Below are 25826 nucleotides of genomic sequence, written 5' to 3'. Positions count from 1 at the left end.
GGGATGGACTGATGGAGGGAGGAGGTAGCTGTGTTTGTACAGCAGTATATATACTGCTAGTCAGATCCTGTTTAAAGGAGTAAATATTGGCGGACCCATTAGCAATGTCAGATAATGAGAGAAAAGGCAGATTTTTCCATTTTTAAGAAGCCAGTCACTATTCTGGTAGGAAGGACCTCAGCTGAGAGTGCTCCTCCAAAAGGGCATCTAGTCACAAATTCTTTATATTGAATTTTTAAGTTACATGTTTGTGAGTCAGGTAACTAAGCAATGGAGAAGTCTACCGACAAAACTCCATCAAAAAGGCAATGTTTGTCGACTTTGTGGTTTTAATTATAACGATAAGCGAAACAAGCACAATTTATTCAGTGGTATCATAAAAACAACAATATGCTGTAGATTTAGAAGAACTGACTGGGCCTATTAGAGCTAGTGATGCAACAGTCGCTGAGCTAACTCCCTACAGATGTGGGGCCATATCTGAAAAACCAAGCTTTTACCGTGCCCAGTTGGCAAAGAGGGAAGGACATCATGTTTTGAAACCAAGTTTTTGATACATGTTCTTTGCAAATATTTGATATTGCTGACAGAATGAGTCAAACATACCTTAAAGAGAGCGCAATTGTTTTTTTGTTTGTTTTTTTTTTTTTGTAGTTATCTGTGTTGAAATGTTTTAGTGTTTCAAGGGGGACGATGAAATCTGTAACACACTGGGCTCATAGAAGAAGGAGCAGGATGTGTCCCACGAGATTTGGTCAGCACCAATCAGAGCTCTTTATGTGTTTCTGACAGGCTATTCTGCTGCCAGTTAGCATTTTTAACTGGTTTAATCCCAGCGTTGTGGGACTCTTAATGACAGTCCCAGCATAAAGAGCCCGTTCTTTTTTATTGAGCCTTTATGTAACCAGGGTTCAGTAGGACAAAGTCTCACTTTTTAATGGAGAACAAAAAAAAATAGAAATAAAAAAAAATCACAAAGCAGGTGAAGATGGATAGTAAAACATAAATAGGAACGGTCCATTAAAACAGTACCGTAGTAGGATGCGGTTAAGACACAAAATCGAAACAGCGTTCAGGTCGGTGAGGTGAAACATAGATGAGTCCTAATGACATCCACCTTAAAACTGTAGCTTGGATATATTTATTTGGATCTGTTTTTTGGATATATTATATTATATATTTTATATATTATACTTATTTTATCGAACATAGAGAATTATATTTTATTTATTTTGCCAGCTACCTGCGGAGCATGACGGCCCTGCTGGACCCGGCTCAGCTGGAGGAGAGAGAAAGGAGGAGAGCCAAGCAGCTGGAGCAGCAGGTGGGAGGACCAGGGGTATCTGTTCCTTAAAACACCAATTCATTTGAATTCAAAAACGAATTGTTGGCATATATGGTTCATCAACAATACTGTCAAAGCATCAAAGAAGGACAAGTCAAGTCAGTTTAATTTGTGTAGCCCAATATCAAAAATTACAAATTTGTCTCCCTCAGGGGATTTTACAACAATACATCATCCTGTCCTTAGACCCTCGCATCGGATAAGGAACGGTTCCCTAAAAAAAACCTTTAACGGAGAAAAAATAGGACGAAACCTCAGGGAGAGCAACAGAGAAGGAATCCCTCTCTCAAGATGGACAGACGTGCAGTGGACGTTGTGTGTACAGAATAGAACACAATTTACAGAATACAAACCCAACTCAGAAAAAGTTGGGATCGTATGAAAATTGTTAATTAAAAGAAAGAAAGCAGTGATTTCTAAATACACATCCAATCCTGCCATTCAGGCCTGCAACACATTCCAAAAAAATTTGGGACGGGGGCAATTTAGGGCTAGTAATGAGGTAAAATATTTAAATAATGATGTGATTTGAAAGAGGTGATGTCAACAGGTGATTGCTCTCATGATTTGGTGCAAAAGCATCATCCAAGAAAGGCCTACTCCTTTTGGAGCAAAGATGGGCTGAAGATTGCCAGTTTGTCAACAAATGCATGGGAAAATTATTGAAATGTTTAAAAACAATGTTCCTCAAAGAAAGATAGGAGGGGATTTAGATATTTCACTGTCTACAGTGCATAACATAATTAGAATATTCAAGGAATCTGGAGGAATTTAAGTGTGTAAAGGGCAGGGGCACAAGCCTAACCTGAATAACTGCTCTCCGATCCCTCAGACGGCACTGTCTCAAGAACCGCCATTCCTCTATAAGCAATATAACCAAATGGACTCAGTGCCAAACCTATCTCAAGCACGACAATACATAGTTACATCCACAAATACCAGTTAAAACTCTACTGTGCGGAGTCACGTGGGGAAGACCTGGGAATGGCAGCGCTCTAAATGGGCTCCAGATCCCCACCGACATAATTACTACAATTCCGATATAATAACTCTCCATAAAGGGTCACTGGGTGACATAAGTAATTGGTGCTTGTATACAGTCAAAAGTCATGCAAAATAATCAGGGTTCAAGCTCGACAAAGAACCAGATGAGACGACTTGTGCAGACTTGCTTGCAAACCACCGCCGCCATTATGGAAACTGCTAACCCTGCTAGCCCAACCTGTTCTAGCCCAGAAGAAAGCCAGAAGATTAATATTGAGGACCTCTGTGCAGAAATGACTAAGGTGGGCTCAACTTTGAACGGAGTGGCGAAAGATGTGTCAATAATTAAGTCAGACACCGCGAAGCTGAAGAACACAGTGAGTGCATTACAAACACAAATCGAAGAGGCAGAGAGCCGCATTGCTAACGTGGAGGACAGCACCGCTGATATGGCGGGAACAGAGTTGAAGACCAGGAAAATCAAAACAGAGGGAAAAACATCAGGCTGATTGGACTAAAAGAAGGAAAGGAAGCAGGGAATGCAATGAATGACTACATCAAGAAAATACTGCCCCATGGTCTTGGGCTAATGGGTGAGGAGTATGAGATTGCAACGAGCCATAGAAGTCTCAGACTGCATCCAGATGACAACCAGCCACCACATATGATACTGGTGCAATTTCTATGTTATACAGCCAGACAGAAAGTTATGGCAGCTGCAAAGAAAAAGAGGGGAATAAAATGAGAGGACTGCACTCTGTCTACGAGGACATGACCAAAGGAGCGTTCAGACGGGAGGAGAAGGTTCTCGCCAATAGTGAAAACACTGTGGGAGCACCAAGTGAAACACACACTGAAACAGGCACATCCAGCCAACCTAAGGTTTACTTGGAAGGGGGAGAGATGGAGCTTTACGGACCCGAAGGAGGCTGAAGAGTTTGTTCAGAAGAACATTTGAACAGTGGAGAATTAATCGACTGATGTGAATTTTGAGGAGAGTGGAGATTTTACTTTGAAAAGTACGGGGGGGGGGGGGTGTTTTGGAGAGCTGCCGAACCAGGCGGCTGTTGGAGTGAACGGAGGTAGCTGGTCAAAGGATTCACACGGACCAGAATCCATAAACTCGAGCCAGAGAGGCGTACTACACTGCCCTGTTCGTTTTAAAGCAGTGTTTTTTGAGTTTTTATTTTTTTGAGTTTTTGTTTATTCAGAGGTCCAGGTATAATTGTTCTTATTTTCATAACGGCAGGGAATGGACATTGACTGTATTAGGGAATGGTAACGCTACAATAACAAAACCAAAGATGTGTAAGTGTACATTCTACAACAATGGGAAATAATAATAATAATAATAATAAATCAATCTTATATAGCGCTTTTCTAACACTCAAGGTTGCTTTACAATACAAACGGCAGTGAAACAAGTCAACAGATAAACATGACACAGACATACAGGGGTGGATGGGAAGGGGGGGTGACGAGAGGGAGAAGCGGCAACCACACACGACGCCAGCAGTACTCTCCCACTTAAACACACACAAAAGGACAAGAAAAACAAAAAACAACAGCACTGTAGACGTTGATTTTCTGTAGGGGTTTACTCCCGTAGCCTGGTCTTCTCCCGAGGTATCCACTAGGCATGGCACTATTTAACCCATAGCTGGGGGCTGTTTGTGGGCATCAGGGAATATCCGCACACCGGTGGGCCTGCGTATGGCACATCTAGGGGCCAGACCTCCTCCGAGTCCCTTGTAGTCCAGCCAGGGTCCAAGGTGTACCCAGTTACCGTGTGTCGCCACGAGGAGGCGCTACATAGGGCTTGCTGTTGGAGAGGCTATGTACTGGCAGGGAGAGACTTACGTGCTCGGCTCTCCTGTTCGCATCTCTGCTAGCCAGCGGTGAAGGTTGAGAGTGAGACGTGACAAGGACAGAACACTACAGCAACACACTAGACGCTTCACAACAACCCCACTTCTTACACAAGAATGTCAGACACAAGAAATGGATATATTAACAGTGTCATGGAACATAAATGGCTGTAACACACTAGTCAAATAGAAAAAAAATCCCCACTCATCTTAAATCTAAAAACACAGATGTTGAATTTATGCAACATCTGTGTTTTTAAATTTAAGATCTAAAAACACAGATCTAGATTTAGATCTAGATCTAGATTTAAGACCTGCTCCCTCCCCAAGCACATCAGACACTGCTGCGATCTGCCCACATTCAAGTTATTAATCAGGACTCACCTCTTCAGACTTTATCTGTGATTCATGTGATTTATGATGTTTGTTTTTCTTTCCCTTTTGTATCTGTCCAAGTGGGAGAGTACTGCTGGCGTCGTGTGTGGCTGCCGCTTCTCCCTCTCGTAGCCCCCCTTCCCATCCACCCCTGTATGTCTGTGTTATATTTATCTGTTGTCTTGTTTCACCCTGTTTATTGTAAAGCGACTTTGAGTATTAGAAAAGTGCTATAAGTTTAATTTATTATTATTATTTATACAAGAAACACACTTTAGAGATGAAGAGGGAGCTTTAAAGTTGAAATGTGACTGGGTTGGGAATGTGATTCATAATTCAATATCTAGTAAGAGCTGTGGAGTTATTCTTGTTAATAAGAAACCAACTTTTGTACTGGTACAACAATTTAAAGAGGATAATGGACGTATATGTAAAGGCACTTATTAATGTAGTCAAAGTTGTACTTTGTAATATTTATTATTTACATTACATTACAGTCATTTCGCCGACGCTTTTATCCAAAGTGACTTACAATAAGTGCATTTAATGTAGGAAATCAGGAGAACTACTAGTCATCAGAGGTCATAAGTGCATGCCCCAAACAAAGAGGAATGTGGGGAAGCCTGGCCTGAGTGGCTAAAATGCAGGAGGCAGACTCAGAACTGTTTCCATTTAACCAGTGTGATTTATTTACAGGGTGTAGCTATATGTGAAACAAAAAAAAAATACAACGAAAATGAAACAAATGAACAGTTAACTCGACTTAACTGAACAAAACTCAACTCACAATAATAGAACGTAAATTAACAGCACATGCACATTATCGACACCGCGACGTCCTACCCTCTAACAACTCCAAAGCTGGGGTCAGTCAGCAGCACTTGAGTTTTAGGCTGTACCACTGTGGCAAGAAACGCCAACACCTGGTGCTGTGTTGCTGTAAAGCCTCTCTAGGAAAATTTGTAATGTATGATATTGGGCTGTACAAATAAAATTGACTTGACCTGGTAACAATTGAGATGATTTACACTGGCACTGCGTCAATTTAAAGCTAAAGGCCGTCACCTGGAACACCTTTACACAAAAACTGGCCTTGTTGTTCATAAAAACATGTATGACGACCACATACTTCATTGTAAGGAGGCTCTGTCCACAGCTAAATCGTCTTATTATGCAAATTTAATTAGATCAGGGAACACTAGAGCACTGTTTTCCATGGTAAACAATATTTTACGTCCACCGAACACTCTTGCATGTCATCTGTATTCAGTTGCTCAATGTAACACCTTCATGACCTTTTTTAATGCCAAAATTGAAAATATTCATCAGCAATTGACCTCATCAAACAATACTGCATACAGTTCATCTTATTCACCCTTATATGTTCCCCTCTCTTCTTCACTATCTAGTTTTAAACTCCCAACTGTTGCTGAAATATCTGGTCTTATTCACAAATCCAAATCATCTACCTGTCAGTTAGACCCTCTTCCTACTCATTTAGTAAAACCCTGTCTACCTTCTCTATCCCCTTAATAACTGATATCATACATTCCTCCCTTACCTCTGGTCTTGTTCTTTCTCAAAACAGCTGCAATAACTCCAATACTCAAGAAACCTGGCGCAGACCCCAACAATTTGAATAATTTTCACCCAATCTCAAATTTACCATTTCTTTCTAAAACACTTGAAAGAACAGTCGCATCTCAGGTACACACTCACTTGACTCACAACAATCTGTTTGAACAATTCCAGCCTGGTTGTCACTCCATGCACAGTATGGAGACAGCCTTGGTGAAAATCGTTAATGATCTGTTGATGGCAGCTGACTCTGGGCTCCTAACCATACTTGTCCTTCTCGATTTGAGTGCAGCTTTTGATACATCTCACATAGTAACATCCTCCTAGAGAGACTGTCTTCCATTTGAATAACTGGCAACCCCCCCCCCCTTGACTGGTAGATCATATCTCTCTAGCCACACTCAGTTTGTCCAACTAAAAAAAAAAATTGAAATCACAATCCTTTCCTGTTACCAACGGTGTTCTCCAGGGCTTTGTATTGGGACCCCTCCGATTTATTATTTACCTATTACCCCTTGGCCACATTTTCAGGAAATTTGGCATTCAGTTTCACTGCTACAGGGATGACACTCTGCTTTATCTATCCACCAAGCCTACCTCCACTTTTCCGCCCACTTCCCTTTGTGACTGCTTATTAGAAATTAAATCCTGGTTTTCATACCATTTCCTCAAACTTAATAGTGATAACACCGAGGTCCTCCTAGTTGGTACTAAATCTACTTTGGCTAAACGTGATCTAACTATTGACAATTCTATAGTTCCTCCATCGCCTCAAGTTAAGAGTCTGTGTGTCATCTTGGACAGCACATTATCTTTTGAAGCTGACGTCAACAATGTTACTCGGTCTGTATACTTCCACCTACGCAATATTAATCATCCTCGCCCGTCACTTACACCTAACAGCCCCGCCATACTCATTCACACCCTGGTTACCCTGTATTGACAATTCAATCCTCTTTGGTCTTCCCCTCAAGTGTCTTCATATACTTCAAGTGGTCTAGAATTCAGCTGCCCGTATCATTGCCAGAACTCCTTCCAGAGATTATAATCACTCCTGTTCTTCAGCAACTTCATTGGTGGCTCCCTGTTAAATACTGTATTGACTTCAAGATCCTACTTCTCACCTTTAAGGCCCTTAATAACCTAGCTCCTTCGTGTCTTTCCGAACTCCTTCATATCCACACACCCCCCTGCACTCTCAGACCCTCTTCTGCTCTCCAACTCACTACACCATCGGCCCACTTGACTATCATGGGGTCTAGAGCCTTCGGTCACTCTGTCCCCGCCTATGGAACTCTCTACAAGATATTCACAATATTGACCCTCTTTCAACCTTCAAATCCCATCTCAAAATACACCTTTTCAAACTGGCATATTCAGTCTGATCCACGCTTCATTGAGATTTGTGCAGAGGATGATTTTATACTTATCTGTTGTATTAACTTTTTATTGTCTACCCTAGTTTGTTTTGACTTTATGCTGTCTGATACAGTGCTTCTTGTTTTTTTGTTTAACTGTGTTCTGTAAGGTGTCCTTGAGTGCTCTGAAAGGCGCCCACAAATAAAATAAAATGTGTTATGATGATGGGACAAATGGCTGTGTTCTCACCCAGTTTGGGCTATACAAATAAAATTGACTTGACTTTGTCACCCCCCCTTAAGACTTGTTACTCCTCAGAGTCACAGCACAGGAAGTCAGCAATGACATTCTTGTGTCCCGGTCTGTACCGAAACTGAAAACGATAGAGCTGGAGAGACAAATACCATCTGGTAATTCTAGCATTAGTGTCTTTCATATTGTGGATCTACTGCAATGCACGATGGTCAGTCTCAAGAACAAACTAAAATATTAGCACTGAGGCTAGATAAGGTTTTACCACAAATTATTCACAGAGATCAGGTGGGGTTTATAAAAAACAGGTCCTCAACTGATCGATAATATGCCCTATCAGCCATATCACTTGATTCCCAAAAAGCATTTGATAGGGTAGAATGGGCTTTCTTATTTTCTGCACTGTCAAAATTTGGGTTTGGTGATATTTTTTGTAAATGGATAAAAGTTCTATGTTCAAATCCTAGGGCCGCAGTTTTCACTAATAGGATAATATCTCCATTCTTTAAGAAATCCAGATCCACTCACCAGGGTTGCAGTCTCAGCCCACTCCTTTTCACAATTTTCCTCGAACCACTAGCCGCATTGATAAGAGAGGAGTCGAGAATTAAAGGAGTTATTGGAGGTGGCAGGGAACACAAATTATTTCTCTACGCAGATGACATCTTCGTACTGAGTCAAGACCCAGCCAACTCTATATCAGTGCTGTTAGAAGTGATGGAAGAATATTCCAAAATATCTGATTACAAAATTAATTGGCACAAATCATAAGTTATGCTGGTCTCTCAAACATGTTCCCATAACTTGCCAAAAGGTTTGAAATATTTGGGGATAGAATTGAATCCAGATGTAGGAGAAATTATTATTAATAATTTGGAAACATTAAATAAAAGTGAAATTAATCTGGATAACTGGAGCAAGCTACGCTTGATGTTGTGGGGGAGAGTGAACATAATGAAGATGGTCACAGTTCCACAGATAAATTACATTATTGGAATGATACCAATATGTATCCCACAGCAATTATTACTAAGATATAACAATATGATAAAACACTGCTGCCTTCGACATTTTTTAGTCAAAAACCATGTATTTATTTTTCAGTGCTTGAGATTTTTCACATGATAGTGGCGAGAAAAACAGGGGTCCATGTGATTGGGCCTTAAACTGTTGCGGGCCCCAATACAGCTGCATTACCTGCATTTATATGGTAGTTTCACCTCTGCTTCCTGTTGTCTCTGCCTAATGGTGGCAGTGACAGTCCTGAAGAAAACATGTCAGATCATTTTCTCCACGTTTCCTTGTTTTTTTTATTCTTCAAGTGTCATTGCAGAACAACCGTATTATGAGCATTCCTGTTTGCTGTCCTGTCCGAGAGTTATTCTTTGTATTTCTGTTATACAATCAAAATTCACATCACTGAGACTGGACATCTTTCATATACACAGTTTTAAAAAGCAGAGAGAAAACCTGACAACATGACTTTTACATGATTGTCTCTTTAATGGATTATGGTGGGATCACTGGTCTACTTGTAAACGTACCCTCAGGCTACTTTCCTCTCTCCCACTGTCACCCAGCGAGCAATCGAGGCCCAGGTGGAAGAGCGGCGTGTGCAGAGGGAGCGGGAGGAGGAGCACAGGAGAGAGGAGGAGCAGCAGGAGCAGAGGAGGGTGGCAATGGAGAGGGAGGCCATACAGAGACAACACCAGCTCGAGACTCACAGGGAGAAAGAGAGGGTCAGCAAGCGTAACCCACACACACACACACACACACACACACAGATGTATACACACACCGATACCTCCTCCCTTACACTCACATGCACACACGCAATTACAGATATATACATTTATACTAAAAACCATGCTGCTTTTCCGTTGCCTACCAACACGGGGGTCGCCGGTTCGAATCCCTGTGTTACCTCCAGCTTGGTCGGGCGTCCCTACAGACACAATTGGCCATGTCTGAGGGTGGGAAGCTGGATGTGGGTATGTGTCCTGGTCGCTGCATTAGCGCCTCCTCGGGTTGGCTGGAGCGCCTGTTCAGGGGAGAGGGGGAACTGGAGCGAATAGTGTGATCCTCCAACGTGCTATGTCCCCCTGGCGAAACTCCTCACTGTCAGGTGAAAAGAAGCAGCTGGTGACTCCACATGTATCGGAGGAGACATGTGGTAGTCTGTGCTCCTCCCAGGATCTGCAGAGGGGGTGGAGCAGCGACCGGGATGGCTTGGAAGAGTGAGTGAGGTAATTACACTTGGGGAGAAAAAGGGAGAAACATAAAAAACAAAAAACAAAAACAAAAAACCAAAAAAAAGTATCATGCCTCTTTGTGTTGGCGTATTCTGTGTGTGTGTGTGTGTGTGTGTGTGTGTGTGTGTGTGTGTGTGTGTGTGTGTTACGTTATTAGGATCAGTTGAGTCGGCGGACAGAGGAGGTGTTCCGCAGTGTACAGAGAGCCCAGCAGGAGGCGCTGAGGAGTAAACAGCAGCAGCGAATCAAGGAGCTGCTTAGGAAGGGCCATGATGTCACCAAATTACTGCACACAATGGAGGGTGGCAGTAAGTCACATGACACCACATCACATAAACATATCCTGATACACACACACACGCATGCGTGCGTCTCTCTAACTCTTAAACATGCTCTGCTGGGTCTCATCCAGTCTACAATACACCCATCAGCCAAAACGTTAAAACCACTTGCGGCCACTACCATCAAGGAATACTGTTGCCATGAAGGGCTGTACTTGGTCTGGAACAATGTTTAGGTAGGAGGTGCGTGTCAATGTAGCATCCACCTGAATGCGAGGACCCAAGGTTTCCCAGCAGAACGAACCTTGCCCAGAGAATCATATGCCACCGCCGGCTTGCCATTTCCCCATAGAGCACCCTTGTGCCATCACTTCCCCAGGTAAACGACGGCACCCGGCCGTCCACATGATGTAAAAGAAAATGTGATTCATCAGACCAGGCCACCTTCTTCCATTGCTCCATGGTCCAGTTCTGATGCTCACGTGCCCACTGTAGGCACTTTCGGCAGTGGACAGGGGTCATCATGGGCACTCTGACCAGTCTGCGGCTACGCAACCCCATGCACAGCAACCTGCGATGCACTCTGTGTTCTGACACCTGTCTGTCATAGTCAGCATTGACTTTTTCAGCAGTTTGAGCTACAGTAGCTCTTCTGTGGGATTGGACCAGATGGGCTAGCCTCTGCACCCCATGTGCATCAATGAGCTTTAGGTGCCCATGACCCTGTTGCCGGTTCACAGGTTGTCCTTCATTTGACCACTTTTGGTAGGTACTGACCACTGCATACTGGGAACACCCCACAAGACCCGTCGTTTTGGAGATGCAGTGACCCCCTCATCTAGCCATCATAATTTGGCCCTTGTCAAAATCGCTCAGATCCTTACGCTTGCCCATTTTTCCCGTTTCCAACACATCAGCTTCAAGAACTGACTGTTCACTTGTCGCTTAATATATCCTACCTGACAGGTGCCATTGTAATGAGATAATCAGTGTTATTCACTTGCCTGTCAGCGTTTTTTTTTTTTTTTTTAATTTTGGAGAATGTCCCCCCCTTTCCCCCCCTCAATTGTATCCAGCCAATTACCCTATTCTTCTGAGCTGTCCCGATCGCTGCTGCACCCCCTCTGCTGATCTGGGGAGGGCTGCAGACTACCACGTCTCCTCCGATACATGTGGAGTCGCCAGCCGCTTCTTTTCACCTGACAGTGAAGAGTTTCACCAGGGGGACGTAACATGTGGGAGGAGCATGCTATTCCCCCATTTCCCCCTCCCCCCCAAACAGGTGTTCCGACCAACCAGAAGAGGCGCTAGTACAGCGATCATGAGACACCTACATACGGCTTTCCCCCTGCAGACACGGCAATTGTGTCTGTAGAGACGCCCAACCAAGCCGGAGGTAACGGGGATTCAATCCGGCGATCCCTGTGTTGATAGGCAATGGAATAGACCGCTACGCTACCTGGACGCCTACCTGTCAGTGGTTTTAATGTTTTGGCTGATCGGTGTTCATCCCCAGATCCTCAGTTTGACCTTCAGGGCTCCATGTTACACAGCTGATCTTGTACATGTGTACACCCCCTATCCGCTCTCTCAGTTCCTCTGAGTCTGATCCTATTCTCTCCACCCAAATACCAGCGGCCCTCTGAGGAGCGCTTAACACATGGTTTAAAAAATAATAAACCATAATAGATAAATAAACAAATAAACAAATAAAGCACATTTTACCATTTTAGCCTCTCTTAATCCTGCTGTTCCGTCATTTGTTTTTGTTTTTTTTTTAAACTTGTGATGTAACCGATTACCTGTTTGACTGTTAATGTGTAAAGTGTTCTTGATATCTTGAAAGGATCTGTAGCAATAAAATTCATTTGTTAATGTTCTCACATGACGGCATATGAAACATTGCCCAGCATCACGTGATGTTAAGTCACATGCCATCTGACGTCTGCTGAAGAGCTTCACGTAACATGAGCGTGGGTGCAGACACTTTGCAGCGGGACCAGAGGTGTAGAGGAAAATTTGGAAAATTGAAAGGGAACCAGATGAATAATCTGCCATATCTTCCACTCCCATCTGCTCAGACTGTACTTATACTGGGCAGCTCTCGCTGGCTGACATAGAAGATAGAAGACTGGCTATACTGGGATGGTGTTTAGTCGTATGACTGTTAAGTAGGGTGAGGCTGATGAGGTGGATGGTGCTCAGTAAATCTTTGCTTGATGGACAAACTTTAAAACCTGAAATTATAATTGATCATACTGTCATGTCCAGAATGTTGACATATTCACTGGCTGCACTTCTGTCTGCCTGCCTGCCCGTGTGTGTGTGTGTGTGTGTGTGTGTGTGTGTGTGTGTGTGTGTGTGTGTGTGGTTGTAGGTCAGTTTATGGAAGAGGCAAAGAGTGTTGGTTCCCCTCGTAAAGACACAGCTGTGCAGACAGGTAACAAAACACCATGCTACTACACTAATAATGCTACACCACTTCTCTTAAACTACTACACCACTACACTGCTACACTAATACTATACCACTACACTACTACACTAATATTATACCATTACATTCCTACAATAATACTACTACACCACTACTCTAACACCACTACACAAATAATACTACTACACTAACACTACTATACCACAACTCAAATACTACTACACTGATGAGCAAGAACACAATTATCTGTAACTGTATCTGTTTTTTTTAAAACGTTTATTTGGGAAGGGACAATGTACATTAAGCAACATTCAAAACAAATGTAAATGTACCCGAGTTAGCTAATAGGCTAGTTTCCATTGGCAGTCCCTTTGCATGATGTTGTTAGGCATCCTAGTATAATAAAATAGTACCAAAAGAAAAAAAAATACAACATAGTTAATATACAAGAACAACAAGAGCAAACAAACAAGAAAATATATACAGAATATACACATAATGTAGAAAAAGATGATAAAGATAATATAGAAAATAATATCTAAAAAAGCAGACATACAAAACAGCTAATGTAAGATACAGTTAAACAACATGTTAAAGGTGTGTGCGTATAGCGTTAATGTTGACATTGTTGGTTCTTCATAAGCCATTTCTTGACATTACACTTAAATGAGTAATAGGATGGGGACTCTAGTTGATGTGGTACTGAGTTCCATTGATGTGACGCTCTAAAGGAGAAGACGGTCTGACTAAATGCAGTTCTTCTGAGTGGGATTGTGCAGTCCCCTCTAGCTGCACCTCTAGTAGCTCTGTTTGTGGTAGATGTGAAGTTGATGAAGCTGGAAAGATGAGGAGGAGGTAAACCATGCATGATCTTATAAACTAGGCAGACATTTTTGCATTTGATGAGGTTTTCCGATCTAAGTACATTATACTGTTTGCTGTGACGGCATTGTCATCTGCATACTGAAGCTCCATGAGGGTGGTGTTGCAGACCTTGCCCTTGGCCTTGAACCTATTAAGGTTGAAGAGTCTGCCATCAGTTCTGTATAGGATTGGGATCCCCTGTGGCAGCTCTTCGCCAATGAGGTGGAGTATGGCAGCAATAAAGATGGCAAACAGGGTGGGTGTGATGGTGCATCCCTGTTTGATCCCTGTTTTCCATAGTGAAGGGCTCTGACTCAGAGCTGCTGTTGCTGAGCAATGTGACTGACATGCTGTCATGTAAAAGCCTCAATATTCTGATGTATTTATCAGGGTAGCCATATCATGATAGTATGCGCCACAGAGCCTGGTGGTCTACTGAATCAAAGGCCTTTGTCAGGTTTATGAAAGCCATGTACAAAGGCTGCCTTGTTCACAGCATGTTTCCTCCTTGCTAATCCACCGCACTTCCAAAACCACTATCCACACATAATCCAACCTTCTCTCTGTCTGATTTTCTTCATTCGTCAGCCCCTCAAAGTACTCCTTTCAGGTTCTCAGCACACTCTCCTCGCTTGTCAGCACATTTCCACCTTTATCCTGATTGCCCTAACCTGCTGCACATCCTTTCCAGCTCGGTCCCCCTGTCTAGTCAATTGGTAGAGTCAGTTGGTAGAACTCCTTTTCTCACTCTTGAGTGTCCAACCTCTCAGTACAACTCACCATATGCCTTTTCCTTTGCCTTCGCCAACTCTCTCTTCACTTTACACTGTATCTCCATACTCCTGTCTATTTTCTTAATCTCTGACTATCCCCCTTCTTCTTTGCCAACCTTTTCCTCTGTATACTTTGCTGTACTTCCTCTTTCCACCACCAAGTCTCCTTGTCTTCCTTCCTCTGTCCAAATGACACCAAGTACTTTTCAAGTACCACTTAGGAGGCGCTAGTGCAGCAACCAGGACACATACCAACATCCGGCTTCCCACCCACAGACATGGCCAATTGTGTCTGTAGGGATGCCGACCAAGCCGGAGGTAACACGGGGATTCGAACCGGCGTTCCCCGTGTTGGTAGGCAACGGAATAGACTGCTACACTACCCATGATGCCCCTTCTCTCATTATTTCTGCAGTGGTTGCCCAGCCATCCGGCAACTCTTCACTCCCACCCAGTGCCTGTCTTAGCTCTTCCCTGAACGCCACACAACAGTCTTTCTTCTTATACCACCATTTGATCCTTGGCTCTGCCTTCACTCTCTTCTTCTTCTTGATGTCCAAAGTCATCCTACAGACCACCATCGGATGCTGCCTAGCTACATTGTCCAGTCACCACCTTGCAGTCTCCAATCTTTTTCAGATCACACCTCCTGCACAAGATATTCCACCTATGTGCACCTTCCTCCACTCTTATACATCACCCCGTGTTCCTCCCTCTTCTTTTTAGGGTTAATACTCCTGCCTGTGCCCCTGACCAAGGCAATAGGAAAAAGAAATGAAGTTAGTCCCCGGGCACTGCACCACAGGTGCCCATTGCGCCTATGCAATAGGATGGGTTAAATGCAGAAAACAAATTTCACTGTAACCAAACAACTGTACAATGAGAAAATAAAGTGGCTTTCTTCTTAAATATGTATTTACAGGCGTCTGGGTAGCATAGTGGTCTATTCTGTTGCCTACCAACACAGGGATCTCCGGTTTGAATCTCTGTGTTACCTCCGACTTGGTCAGAGGTAAATGAAATGAAAATAAATGAATGGCCTTATGTAGAATAAATTGAACTGTAATGAATAGAACAAGGTAGGTAGTGCAATTAGCGCAGTTATAATAACAGCAGCACAGCACACATTTTAATAAACAATTTCTTTCCAAACATTCAAATAAAATAGATAAATTAAAAAGCTACTCGCTTGTCGTTTAGAATGGCGAAGGCATCCGCCGCTTCTCCAAGCTGTTGTGCAATGTTGACTCCCGTATGGCTCACCTCTATTACTTTGGTTTCCAATACGAAGGCACAGAATTCCCACTCCTGAGTTATAAAGTGACAGGTGACAGCCATGTACACCTCCATACTCACCGAGGTCCACATGTCCGTTGTGAAACTTAAGGCAGTTGAGTTTTCAATGAGAGTTAAAATTTGGTGTTGCATGTATGTAAGTAACCTAACATCTATTTCATTATCTCTGATATAGTCTCTCCACCATTGCACCTTATCATCTCTTAATTCGCCTGTATAAGCCAATCCTTGTGTATATAGCTGAAGATTGTTGTGTTGTAGTGTTGTTATTCTATGTTAAGTACACTGAGAGAGCCACGAAATCAGAGTAAAATTCCATGTTTGTGTAGACCTACATGGCCAGTAAACATGATTCTGATTCTGACACATTGCTGTACTTCAGAGACAGGATGTGTGAAATACTGGAGCGTTTGAGTAGTGTAGTCGGGCTCCATTTTTTTCATTAATTTTCTGAAGCCTTTGCCTTCGACTACATTAATGGGTCTCATATCCATAGTGATGAACTCTACTATGGCATCTGTTGTGTCTCTCCTTCTTTTCTTCATTATTTTCTCGCGTTATTTTCTCCGTTATTCTCCGTTTTGGAACAGTAGCATCTGCTGTGTAGTTTGGGGTGTGGTTGAGGATGTTGATGGCAGCAATGCCTGGGGATGTACTACAGAGAAGTTCCGTTCTATTCCATTATCCAAGCCGCTTATCCCAATTGGGGTCATGGGATGCTGGAGCCTATCCCAGCAGTCATTGGGTGGCAGACAGGGAGACACCCTGGACAGGCCGCCAGGCCATCACAGGTTGACACAGTCACACCTAGGGGCAATTTAGTATGGCCGATTCACCTGACCTACATGTTTTTGGACTGTGGGAGGAAACCGGAGGACCTGGAGGAAACCCACACAGACACGGGGAGAACAGGCAAACTCCACACAGAGGACGACCTGGGATGATGCCCAAGTTTGAACAACCCCAGGGTTTGAACCCGGATCTTCCTGCTGTGAGGCGACCGCGCTAACCACTGCACCACCGTGCCGCCCAACGGACAGTCTGTTAGGCTATTTTATGCCAATAATTGCCTTAGCCCCAGATGTTCCCACATTACGCCTTTTGTTTTATTTTAACTATTCGGATCAGTTGCAAGTATTTTCCAAGCAAAGTGCATGTTTTTATCATGTGTAACGTTATAAACGGCGAATAAAAGCAGCTTGAAAATGGCGACTGTAAAACAGACAAGCTGAGCTAAGTTTGCTAGCTGGCATAGTCTCGGTTTTTTACACCGTATAAACATAGCCTACTACTTACAGCATTCAGGTGCTTTATCATGCTTGTTGTGCCACCGTGGTAGGCCAGTTTCAAATGGCATATTTGGCACACTGCCTCCTCATCGCTCAATTTAAAGTGTCGCCACACAGCTGAGGTCTTCGGCATTTTGTCTTCCCTTTAACAGTCAAGGTGAACTGAAGCGTGACGTCACTGTTGAGCGTGAGAGGGGTGTCAGGCGCCACAGCTGAGACAGTGTATATTTGCACATTTTAACTGTGCTATTAAAAAGTACAAATATAGTACAACAATAGGCTGATAAATGTATTTTGCAGTTCACCTTTATTGATAGCCTATATTTAGCAAAAAAAAAACAAAAACTGAATACCCTAATCCCAAATTGAAACTGAATACCTAACCCAATTAATGAATATCTGAATACTTGGATATTCGGGTCCAGCCTTAGTAATATACCACTACAACCATTACTACCAAAAGAAACTACAGCCACACTACCACCCTTAGTGATAATACTAATAATAGTACCACTACTGTCAATAATGCATCCATCACAACTAATGCTGCCATTGTTTCTCACTACTTTCTATCACAACTACCTCTAAACTAATACACAACTGCTATCACTGCTAATGCTGCAACAGCAAGCATAACTCTGTGTGTGTGTGTGTGTGTGTGTGTGTGTGTGTGTGTGTGTGTGTGTGTGTGTGTGTGTGTGTGTGTGTGTGCGCGCGACTCCTGATGTCTCAGCAGATTACCAGCCAACACCTCCTCTACTCTCTCCTCCTCCTCTTGTGGATGCTGAGCCTGAGCCTGAGGCTGCCTACCTCACCATGAGGACAGAGAAGGAGAACGCCTGTCTGACTGAGCCCGGAGGAGAGAGAGGAGATCCCTACAAACCATTCACTCTGACGGAGAGGAGAGAGACAAGGAGACCAGGGTGGAACACAAAGAGGTACACACACACACACACACACACACACACACACACACTCATTCATTTTTATATTCCTCATCCTCTACAATTATCTCTGCTTTGCGAAAAGCTGAAACATGCTTCACCAGCTTTCTACTCTCCTTAACCCACCACTCCTCCTCTCCAGGCCGAGTCGTCAGTTCATCCCGGCATCACAACGTTACCCATTGGGTCTCCAGAGAAGCCGACAGGAGAGCCGGCAGAGGAGGCAAGCGGAGCTCCTCTCCCTGCAGGAGAGAAACTGTTCGTCCAGGAGTGACCCTGCACCTCCCCCCGCTCCCCCTGGATGCCTACAGGAATCACACCATGCCACAAAACGCATACCTGACCTGGACTTAGCCCACAACTGCACCAGGGCCATGCCGTCTAGGAAGGTAGGGCCTAACATACTAACAGATAGTTCCATAGAGTACCACCTTTCTAACATGGTACCACAGTACATACTGAATTCCTTGGGACCACCGTTCCAATGAACAACGTGAAGACTTGCCTCCTGTGTTTGCTTTACTCACCGTCTCAATGACACCTTGCTTGTCTATTGATTTGATGGCTGTTTTACAGTTTGGTTGACCATCTTACTGGCTGACTGCTTGGTTGTGTTTTAGGTGGAGAATGGAAACCAACCGACTGTCTGCGGCGAGAGGTGAGCAGTGCAGACATTTATCTGACACACCTCCCAACCCTTTAACAGGCATTCACAAAGACACAGGAGGAAGATTTTTACTCTAACTTAAATCCCAAATGATGGAAAAATGGAAAAAAAGAAAAGAAAAAAACGATAGGTGAAATGAAAACAAAGTTGAATTTTGCTAAGATGTTCAGTCATTTAGAAGCTCTTTACTCTCAAACTATGACCATGTTAGGCCCTAGAAATATTTGTTAACCGAGAAGGCAATATATTATGTGTTTTAGAATGACACTTGACAGCGCTAACCATGGTGGCCCAGTGGTTAGTGCTGTCACCTCAAAGCAAGAAGGTCCTGGGTTCGAACCCCGGGGTGGTCCAACCTTTGGGGTCCTTCCTGGTCATCTTCTGTGTGGAGTATGCATGTTCTCTCTGTGCCTGTGGCTGGTTTTCTCCGGGTGTTCCAGTTTCCCCCACCATCAAAAAGACATTCATGTTTGTTCGGGTAGTGTAGCGGTCTATTCCGTTGCCTACCAATACGGGGATCGCCGGTTCGAATCCCCGTGTTAACCTCCGGCTTGATCAGGTGTCCCTACAGAAACAATTGGCCGTGTCTGTGGGTGGGAAGCCAGATGCGAGTAGTATCTGTCCTGGTCGCTGCGCTAGCGTCTCCTCTGGTTGGTCGGGGTGCCTGTTCGGGGGGAGGGACTGGGGGGAATAGCATGATCTCCCCCCCTGCTATGTCCCTCTGGTGAAACTCTTCACTGTCAGGTGGAAAGAAGCTGTTAGCGACTCCACATGTATCGGCGGAGACATGTGGTAGTCTGCAGCCCTCCCCGGATCGGCAGAGGGGGTGGAACAGCGACTGGGACGGCCAAGTACAATTGGGGAGAAAAAGGGGGAACAACCCCCCCCCCCCTAAAAAAAAAGACATGTATGTTAAGGTTAATACTCCTGTCTGTGCCCCTGACCGAGGCATGGCAAGATGAACTGGAGTTGGTCCCCCGGGCGCTACACGGCGGCTGCCCACTGCTCCTCGCTACACAGCTAGGATGGGTTAAATGCAGTGCATGGATTTCCCCACGGGGATTAATACAATTAATAAAGTATATCAAAATCAAATGTTTCAGATGTATAAACGGATTGAAGTGCAAGCTAGACTGATGAATCTTATTTTAGTATCTTTGGGAATTCATCCTTTGTTTAGTTATCACCAATTTCCAATTTGCAGCCATGAGCACAGCTTAACCACATCCTGCTACCAGCACACACTTGCGGCGGGAGTATTAATTTGTTTAACCCGTCGCTAAAGCAGGCAGTTAAGGTGACTGGTCCAGTTGGCCGGTAGTACATACAGAGTGGCTGAAGCATTGTGGGATTTGGAGTGTTGATCGATGCACCGTCTGTCACGTTGTGTCCTCCAGGGGTTGCGCTCCTCCTGTAGCTGCTGTCAGACACAGACTGAAGAGCCAGCAACACCCCGCCTCCTCCGCTGCCCCCCTTCCCCCCCAACTGGAGTTTGTCCCCTACGTCAGGACCAATGAAATGTACCTGGACCCCATCTCCACACACACAGGTTAAAACACACACGCGCGCGCACACACACACACACGCACACAACCAGGCTCTACGCTAACTTTTTCCCAAGGAGTACAAGTGGTCCTAAATGAAAAGATTTAGGACCACACAGATATTTAGAAACATAAGTGAAAAATGTTCCAGAAACAGAGTTTTATTGTTACTGCGCGCGCGCGTGTGTGTGTGTGTGTGCGCTCCTTCTCCTTGTGTGCAATTTTGATGTGAAAACCAGTGGAGCACTATGAAATTGAGAAGACTATGAAAGACCCTATATATACATATACACACACACACACACACACACACACACACACACACACATATATATATATATGTATATATGTATATATATATATATATATATATATATATATATATATATATAGCGTTTTTTTCCGAAACTGTCAATGGTGTTGAGTGCTCGACTAATGAGGAGCGGAATCCTCCTTGTGTGCAAAATTGCACACAAGGAGGATTTTATATATATATACACTCACTGGCCACCTTATTAGGTACACCTTGCTAGTACCGGGTTGGACCCCCTTTTGCCTTCAGAACTGCCTTAATCCTTCGTGGCATAGCTTCAACAAGGTACTGGAAACATTCCTCAGAGAGTTTGGTCCATATTGACATGATAGCATCACGCAGTTGCTGCAGATTTGTCGGCTGCACATCCATGATGCGAATCTCCCGGTCCACCACATCCCAAAGGTGCTCTATTGGATTGAGATCTGGTGACTGTGGAGGCCATTTGAGTACAGTGAACTCATTGTCATGTTCAAGAAACCAGTCTGAGATGATTCGAGCTTTATGACATGGCGCGTTATCCTGCTGGAAGTAGCCATCAGAAGATGGGAACACTGTGGTCATAAAGGGATGGACATGGTCAGCAACAATACTCAGGTAGGCTGTGGCGTTGACACGATGCTCAATTGGTACTAAGGGGCCCGAAGTGTGCCAAGAAAATATCCCCCACACCATTACACCACCACCACCAGCCTGATCTGTTGATACAAGGCAGGATGGATCCATGCTTTCATGTTGTTGACGCCAAATTCTGACCCTACCATCCGAATGTCGCAGCAGAAATCGAGACTCATCAGACCAGGCAACGTTTTTCCAATCTTCTATTGTCCAATTTTGGTGAGCCTGTGCAAATTGTAGCCTCAGTTTCCTGTTCTTAGCTGACAGGAGTGGCACCCGGTGTGGTCTTCTGCTGCTGTAGCCTATCTGCCTCAAGGTTCGACGTGTTGTGCGTTCAGAGATGCTCTTCTGCATACCTCGGTTGTAATGAGTGGTTATTTGACTTACTGTTGCCTTTCTATCAGCTCGAACCAGTCCGGCCATTCTCCTCTGACCTCTGGCATCAACAAGGCATTTTCGCCCACAGAACTGCCGCTCACTGGATATTTTCTCTTTTTCGGACCATTCTCTGTAAACCCTAGAGATGGTTGTGCGTGAAAATCCCAGTAGATCAGCAGTTTCTGAAATACTCAGACCAGCCCGCCTGGCACCAACAACCATGCCACGTTCAAAGTCACTTAAATCACCTTTCTTCCCCATTCTGATGCTCAGTTTGAACTGCAGCAGATCGTCTTGACCATGTCTACATGCCTACATGCATAGTTGCTGCCATGTGATTGGCTGATTAGAAATTTGCGTTAACGAGCAGTTGGACAGGTGTGCCTAATAAAGTGGCCGGTGAGTGTGTATGTATATATATATATATATATATATATATATATATATATATATATATATATATATATAGCATGTAGATTCATTTATTCATTCATCTTCAGCCGCTTCGCCAGGGTCAGGTGGTAGCAAGCTAAGTAGGGCACTCCAGACGTCCCTCTCCCCAGCAATGCCCTCTAGTTCCTCCTGGGGGATCCCAAGGCATTCCCAGGCTAGATTGGACATGTAGTCTATCCAGCGAGTTCTGGGTCTACCCCGGGGTCTCCTCCCAGTTGGTCATGCCCGGCAAACCTCCAGAGGAAGGCGCCCAGGAGGCATCCTAACCAGATGCCTAAACCACCTCAACTGGCTCCTTTCGATGCGAAGGAGCAGCGGCTCTACTCCGAGCTCCCGCCAGATGTCCAAGCTCCTCACCCTATCTCTAAGGCTGAGCCCAGACACCCTACGGAGGAAACTCATTTCAGCTGCTTATATCCGCAATCTCACCCATTTGGTCAATACCCAAAGCTCATGACCATCGGTGAGGGTTGGAACGAAGATTGACTGGTAAATTGAGAGCTTTGCCTTCTGGCTCAGCTCCCTCTTCACCACAACGGTCCAGTACAACGTCCGCATTACTGCTGATGCTGCCCCAATCCGCCTGTCAATCTCCCGCTCCATCCTACCCTCACTCGTGAACAAGACCCCGAGATACTTGAAATCCTTCACTTGAGGCAACAATTCACCCCCAATCCAGAGAGAGCAATCCACCATTTTCCAGTAGAGAACCATGGCCTCAGACTTGGAGGTGCTGACTCTAATCTCGGCCATTTCACTCAGCTGCAAACCGCCCCTGTGTGTGCTCAAGGTCGCATTCTGATGAAGCCAACAAAACCACACCATCTGCAAACAGCAGAGAGGCAATTCTGAGATTCCCAAAACAGACACGCTTGTCACCTTGGCTGCGCCTTGAGATCCTGTCCATGAATATCACAAACAGAATTGGAGACAAGGGACAAGCTTGGCGAAGTTTGACACCCACCGAAAATGTGTTTGACTTCGTGTGCTTCATTGCTCTACTAAGACACTGGCAGTTGAAGGGGTGTGGGTCAGGGAACCGCATTATCGGTCTGGAACCAAATTTGGAAACAATATGATCTAACGTAAGCAGTACCTCTAAAAATCTTGTGTGTGTGTGTGTGTGTGTGTGTGTGTGTGTGTAATGTGTTGCTCTGCTCTCTCCAGACACACGCCAGAGGAGTCCCTCCTCTTCCTCCTCACCTCCACCCTCCCAGCGGGAAAAAGACCCCTCCCTTCAACCAGAGCTGCTCGGCAACACACACACACACAGACAACAAGAGATCTTGAGAGAACTGGCCCAACTCCGCCAGGTATAACGCACACACACGGACACGCACACACACGCACACACACATACATTCTTATACTTCTATTGTTGTGAGGACCCTCATTGATTACAGTGCATCTGGAAAGTATTCACACCCCTTCACTTTCCCCACATTTTGTTATGTTACAGCCTTATTCCACAATGGATTAAATTCCTTTTTTTCCTCATCAATCTACACACAATACCCCATAATGACAAAGCGAAAAAGGTTTTGTCGAAATTCTTGCAAATTTATTAAAAATAAAAAACTGAAATATTGCATGTACATAAGTATTCACACCCTTTGCTATGACACTCAAAATTGAGTTCAGGTTCATCCTGTTTCCACTGATCATCCTTGAGATGTTTCTACATCTTGATTGGAGTCCACCTGTAGTAAATTCAATGGATTGGACATGATTTGGAAAGGCACACAGTGCATGTCAGAGCAGAAACCAAGCCATGAAGTCAAAGGAATTGTCTGTGGACCTCTGAGACAGGATTGTATCGAGGCACAGATCTGGGGAAGGGTACAAAAAATGTCTACAGCTTTGAAGGTCCCGAAGAGCACAGTGGTCTCCATCATTCGTAAACAAGAAATGGCTCAGAACTGATCCTTGATGTAATCCCACCTCCTCCTTGAACCCATCTGTCATTCCAACCACACACCACACCACTGTCACACTTCCCTCATACATATCCTGCACCACTCCATCATAATTCTCTACCACTCCCGACTTCCACATACAATACCACACCTCTTCTCTCGGCACCCTGTCATATGCTTTCTCTAAATCCACAAAGACATAGTGTAACTCTTTCTGACCTTCTTTATACTTCTCCATCAACATTCTCAAAGCAAACATCGCATCTGTAGTGCTCTTTCCTGGCATGAACCCATACCGCTGCTCGCTAATCATCACCTCTCCTCTTAACCTAGCTTCCACTACTCTTTCCCATATCTTCATGCTGTGGCTGATCAACTTTATACCTCTGTAGTTGCTACAGTTCTGCACATCGCCCTTATTCTTGAAAATTGGTACCAGTATACTTCTTCTCAACTCCTCAGGCATCCTCTTACTTTCCAAGATTGTGTTAAAAAAGCTAGTTAAACCTCCACTGCCATCTCTCCTAAACACTTCCTTGACTCCACAGGTATGTTTTCATTGGTCGGTTAGTTGCAGAAAAAAAAGCCCGTGTATGGAACGTATGAGGGCTTTCGATTTGAAATGACGGACACATGAAGTGGCGAGTCAGTCAAGGACAGACATTCAGGCATACACGGCTGGTCCTTGCAGTTATTAGACTATGCCAGGCAGAAAATCCAAAGTGTGGAATCATTTTGAGAGGGTGAAGGATGAACCCAAGAAGGTGATGTGCAAACTCTGCAGGCAAAGAGTCGCCTGACATGCCGTGACCTCAAACATGACTTATCTGAAACATGTAAAAGGGTTTGTTTTTGAGTCTGTGTTTCAGTCAATACCACTCAGCTGTCGTACAATGCTTCAGGAAAGCAGAAATATTACAAAGGAGACACTTAAATACTTTCAGAAAAGTCCCCAACACTGCACCATTTTAGGGTTAGACAGAATGTGAACACGTTGAACAGGTCCAAATCCTCCTTTTCTTTTTTTGAGTTTCTTAAGGTAAAAAAATAACCATCCAACCGCATATTTTTCCCATGAGACCATTTCTGTGTTTTTTCAGCATCATAGGATTCAGGCGGTCGATATAGGCCACCTCGTTCAACCAAACACAATGTGACAATAGCCTCACTTCAAATCGCAGTCTGAGTAGATGGATAAGCCACATTTTACTTTTTTCTCCATCACATGACAGGCAATAAATGCACAAGACAGTCCTGAATCACACAGTTTGTGGAGGCCTTTGGTAGTTCTGTTAAACACAGCAGCCTCACAATGCTCTCTAAAGCAAAGGCTGCTAAACAGCGGTGTTTGTATGTTTATGTGTGTGTCCTCAGGGTTTGCTGCAGAAACGGAGAGAGTTGGAGACTGGTATGAACCCTCTGCTGAAGCTCCATATTGATGGCCTGCAGTCGGCCGCAGCAACGCAAAAAATGTGACCTTTCACCCTTAATCAGGATGGCACTTTACAATGAAAAACCCATACACGCAGGGCTGATACCAGTCCAGAGTCTGTTATCGGTAGCAGAGTTCCCAGAAGAGACACTGGAGTTTTCCATGGTATCTGGATGATTGTGTTCAATGACTGCTGCTTCTACAGGAAGTCAAACCGTCACACTGCTTTTTCCTTTCCTCATCTGCTGTGAAATCAGTTTGAAGTATTTTAAAAACAGAGATGTCAGCACTTTACCTCGGCTTTTGATGAACTGTATTGACATATAAAGACAAACACACACACACACACACACACACACACACACACCTCTGCTGAATATGATGAACTCTAATGACAAACACACACACACACACACACACACACACACACACACACACACTCACACACAGTGATATGATGACCAGTATGTGATTTTAATGTCAATCTTTCAGAGATCAGCAGCCTGTTGCACCAGCTATGCGTAAGTTTGAATGTAAAGGGTGGATTTACACTGTAACTTTATTTAAACTGGTGGCACCGTATATGTTAGTTCCAATGTAGAGCTAAGA

The 25826-nt window shown here is 44.2% G+C and overlaps 1 protein-coding gene across 1 annotated transcript in view; it reads left to right on the top strand.

The window, feature by feature from the left end:
* ccdc66 (coiled-coil domain containing 66) overlaps positions 1-25261 on the top strand; it is a 45543-nt gene extending 20282 nt beyond the window's left edge. The window contains exons 12-22 of the mRNA XM_056301761.1: positions 1240-1324; positions 9342-9500; positions 10171-10321; positions 12672-12734; positions 13895-13951; positions 17689-17890; positions 18039-18285; positions 18517-18554; positions 19961-20112; positions 23037-23182; positions 25160-25261. Of these exons, the coding sequence (XP_056157736.1) occupies positions 1240-1324; positions 9342-9500; positions 10171-10321; positions 12672-12734; positions 13895-13951; positions 17689-17890; positions 18039-18285; positions 18517-18554; positions 19961-20112; positions 23037-23182; positions 25160-25261 (1402 nt within the window). The remainder of the gene's footprint in view (positions 1-1239; positions 1325-9341; positions 9501-10170; positions 10322-12671; positions 12735-13894; positions 13952-17688; positions 17891-18038; positions 18286-18516; positions 18555-19960; positions 20113-23036; positions 23183-25159) is intronic.
* Positions 25262-25826: the final 565 nt, after the last annotated feature.

The sequence above is a fragment of the Lampris incognitus genome, chromosome 2, assembly GCF_029633865.1.
Source record: "Lampris incognitus isolate fLamInc1 chromosome 2, fLamInc1.hap2, whole genome shotgun sequence".
Taxonomy (NCBI): Eukaryota; Metazoa; Chordata; class Actinopteri; order Lampriformes; family Lampridae; genus Lampris; species Lampris incognitus.
This window is presented reverse-complemented; position numbering and strand designations above follow the sequence as displayed.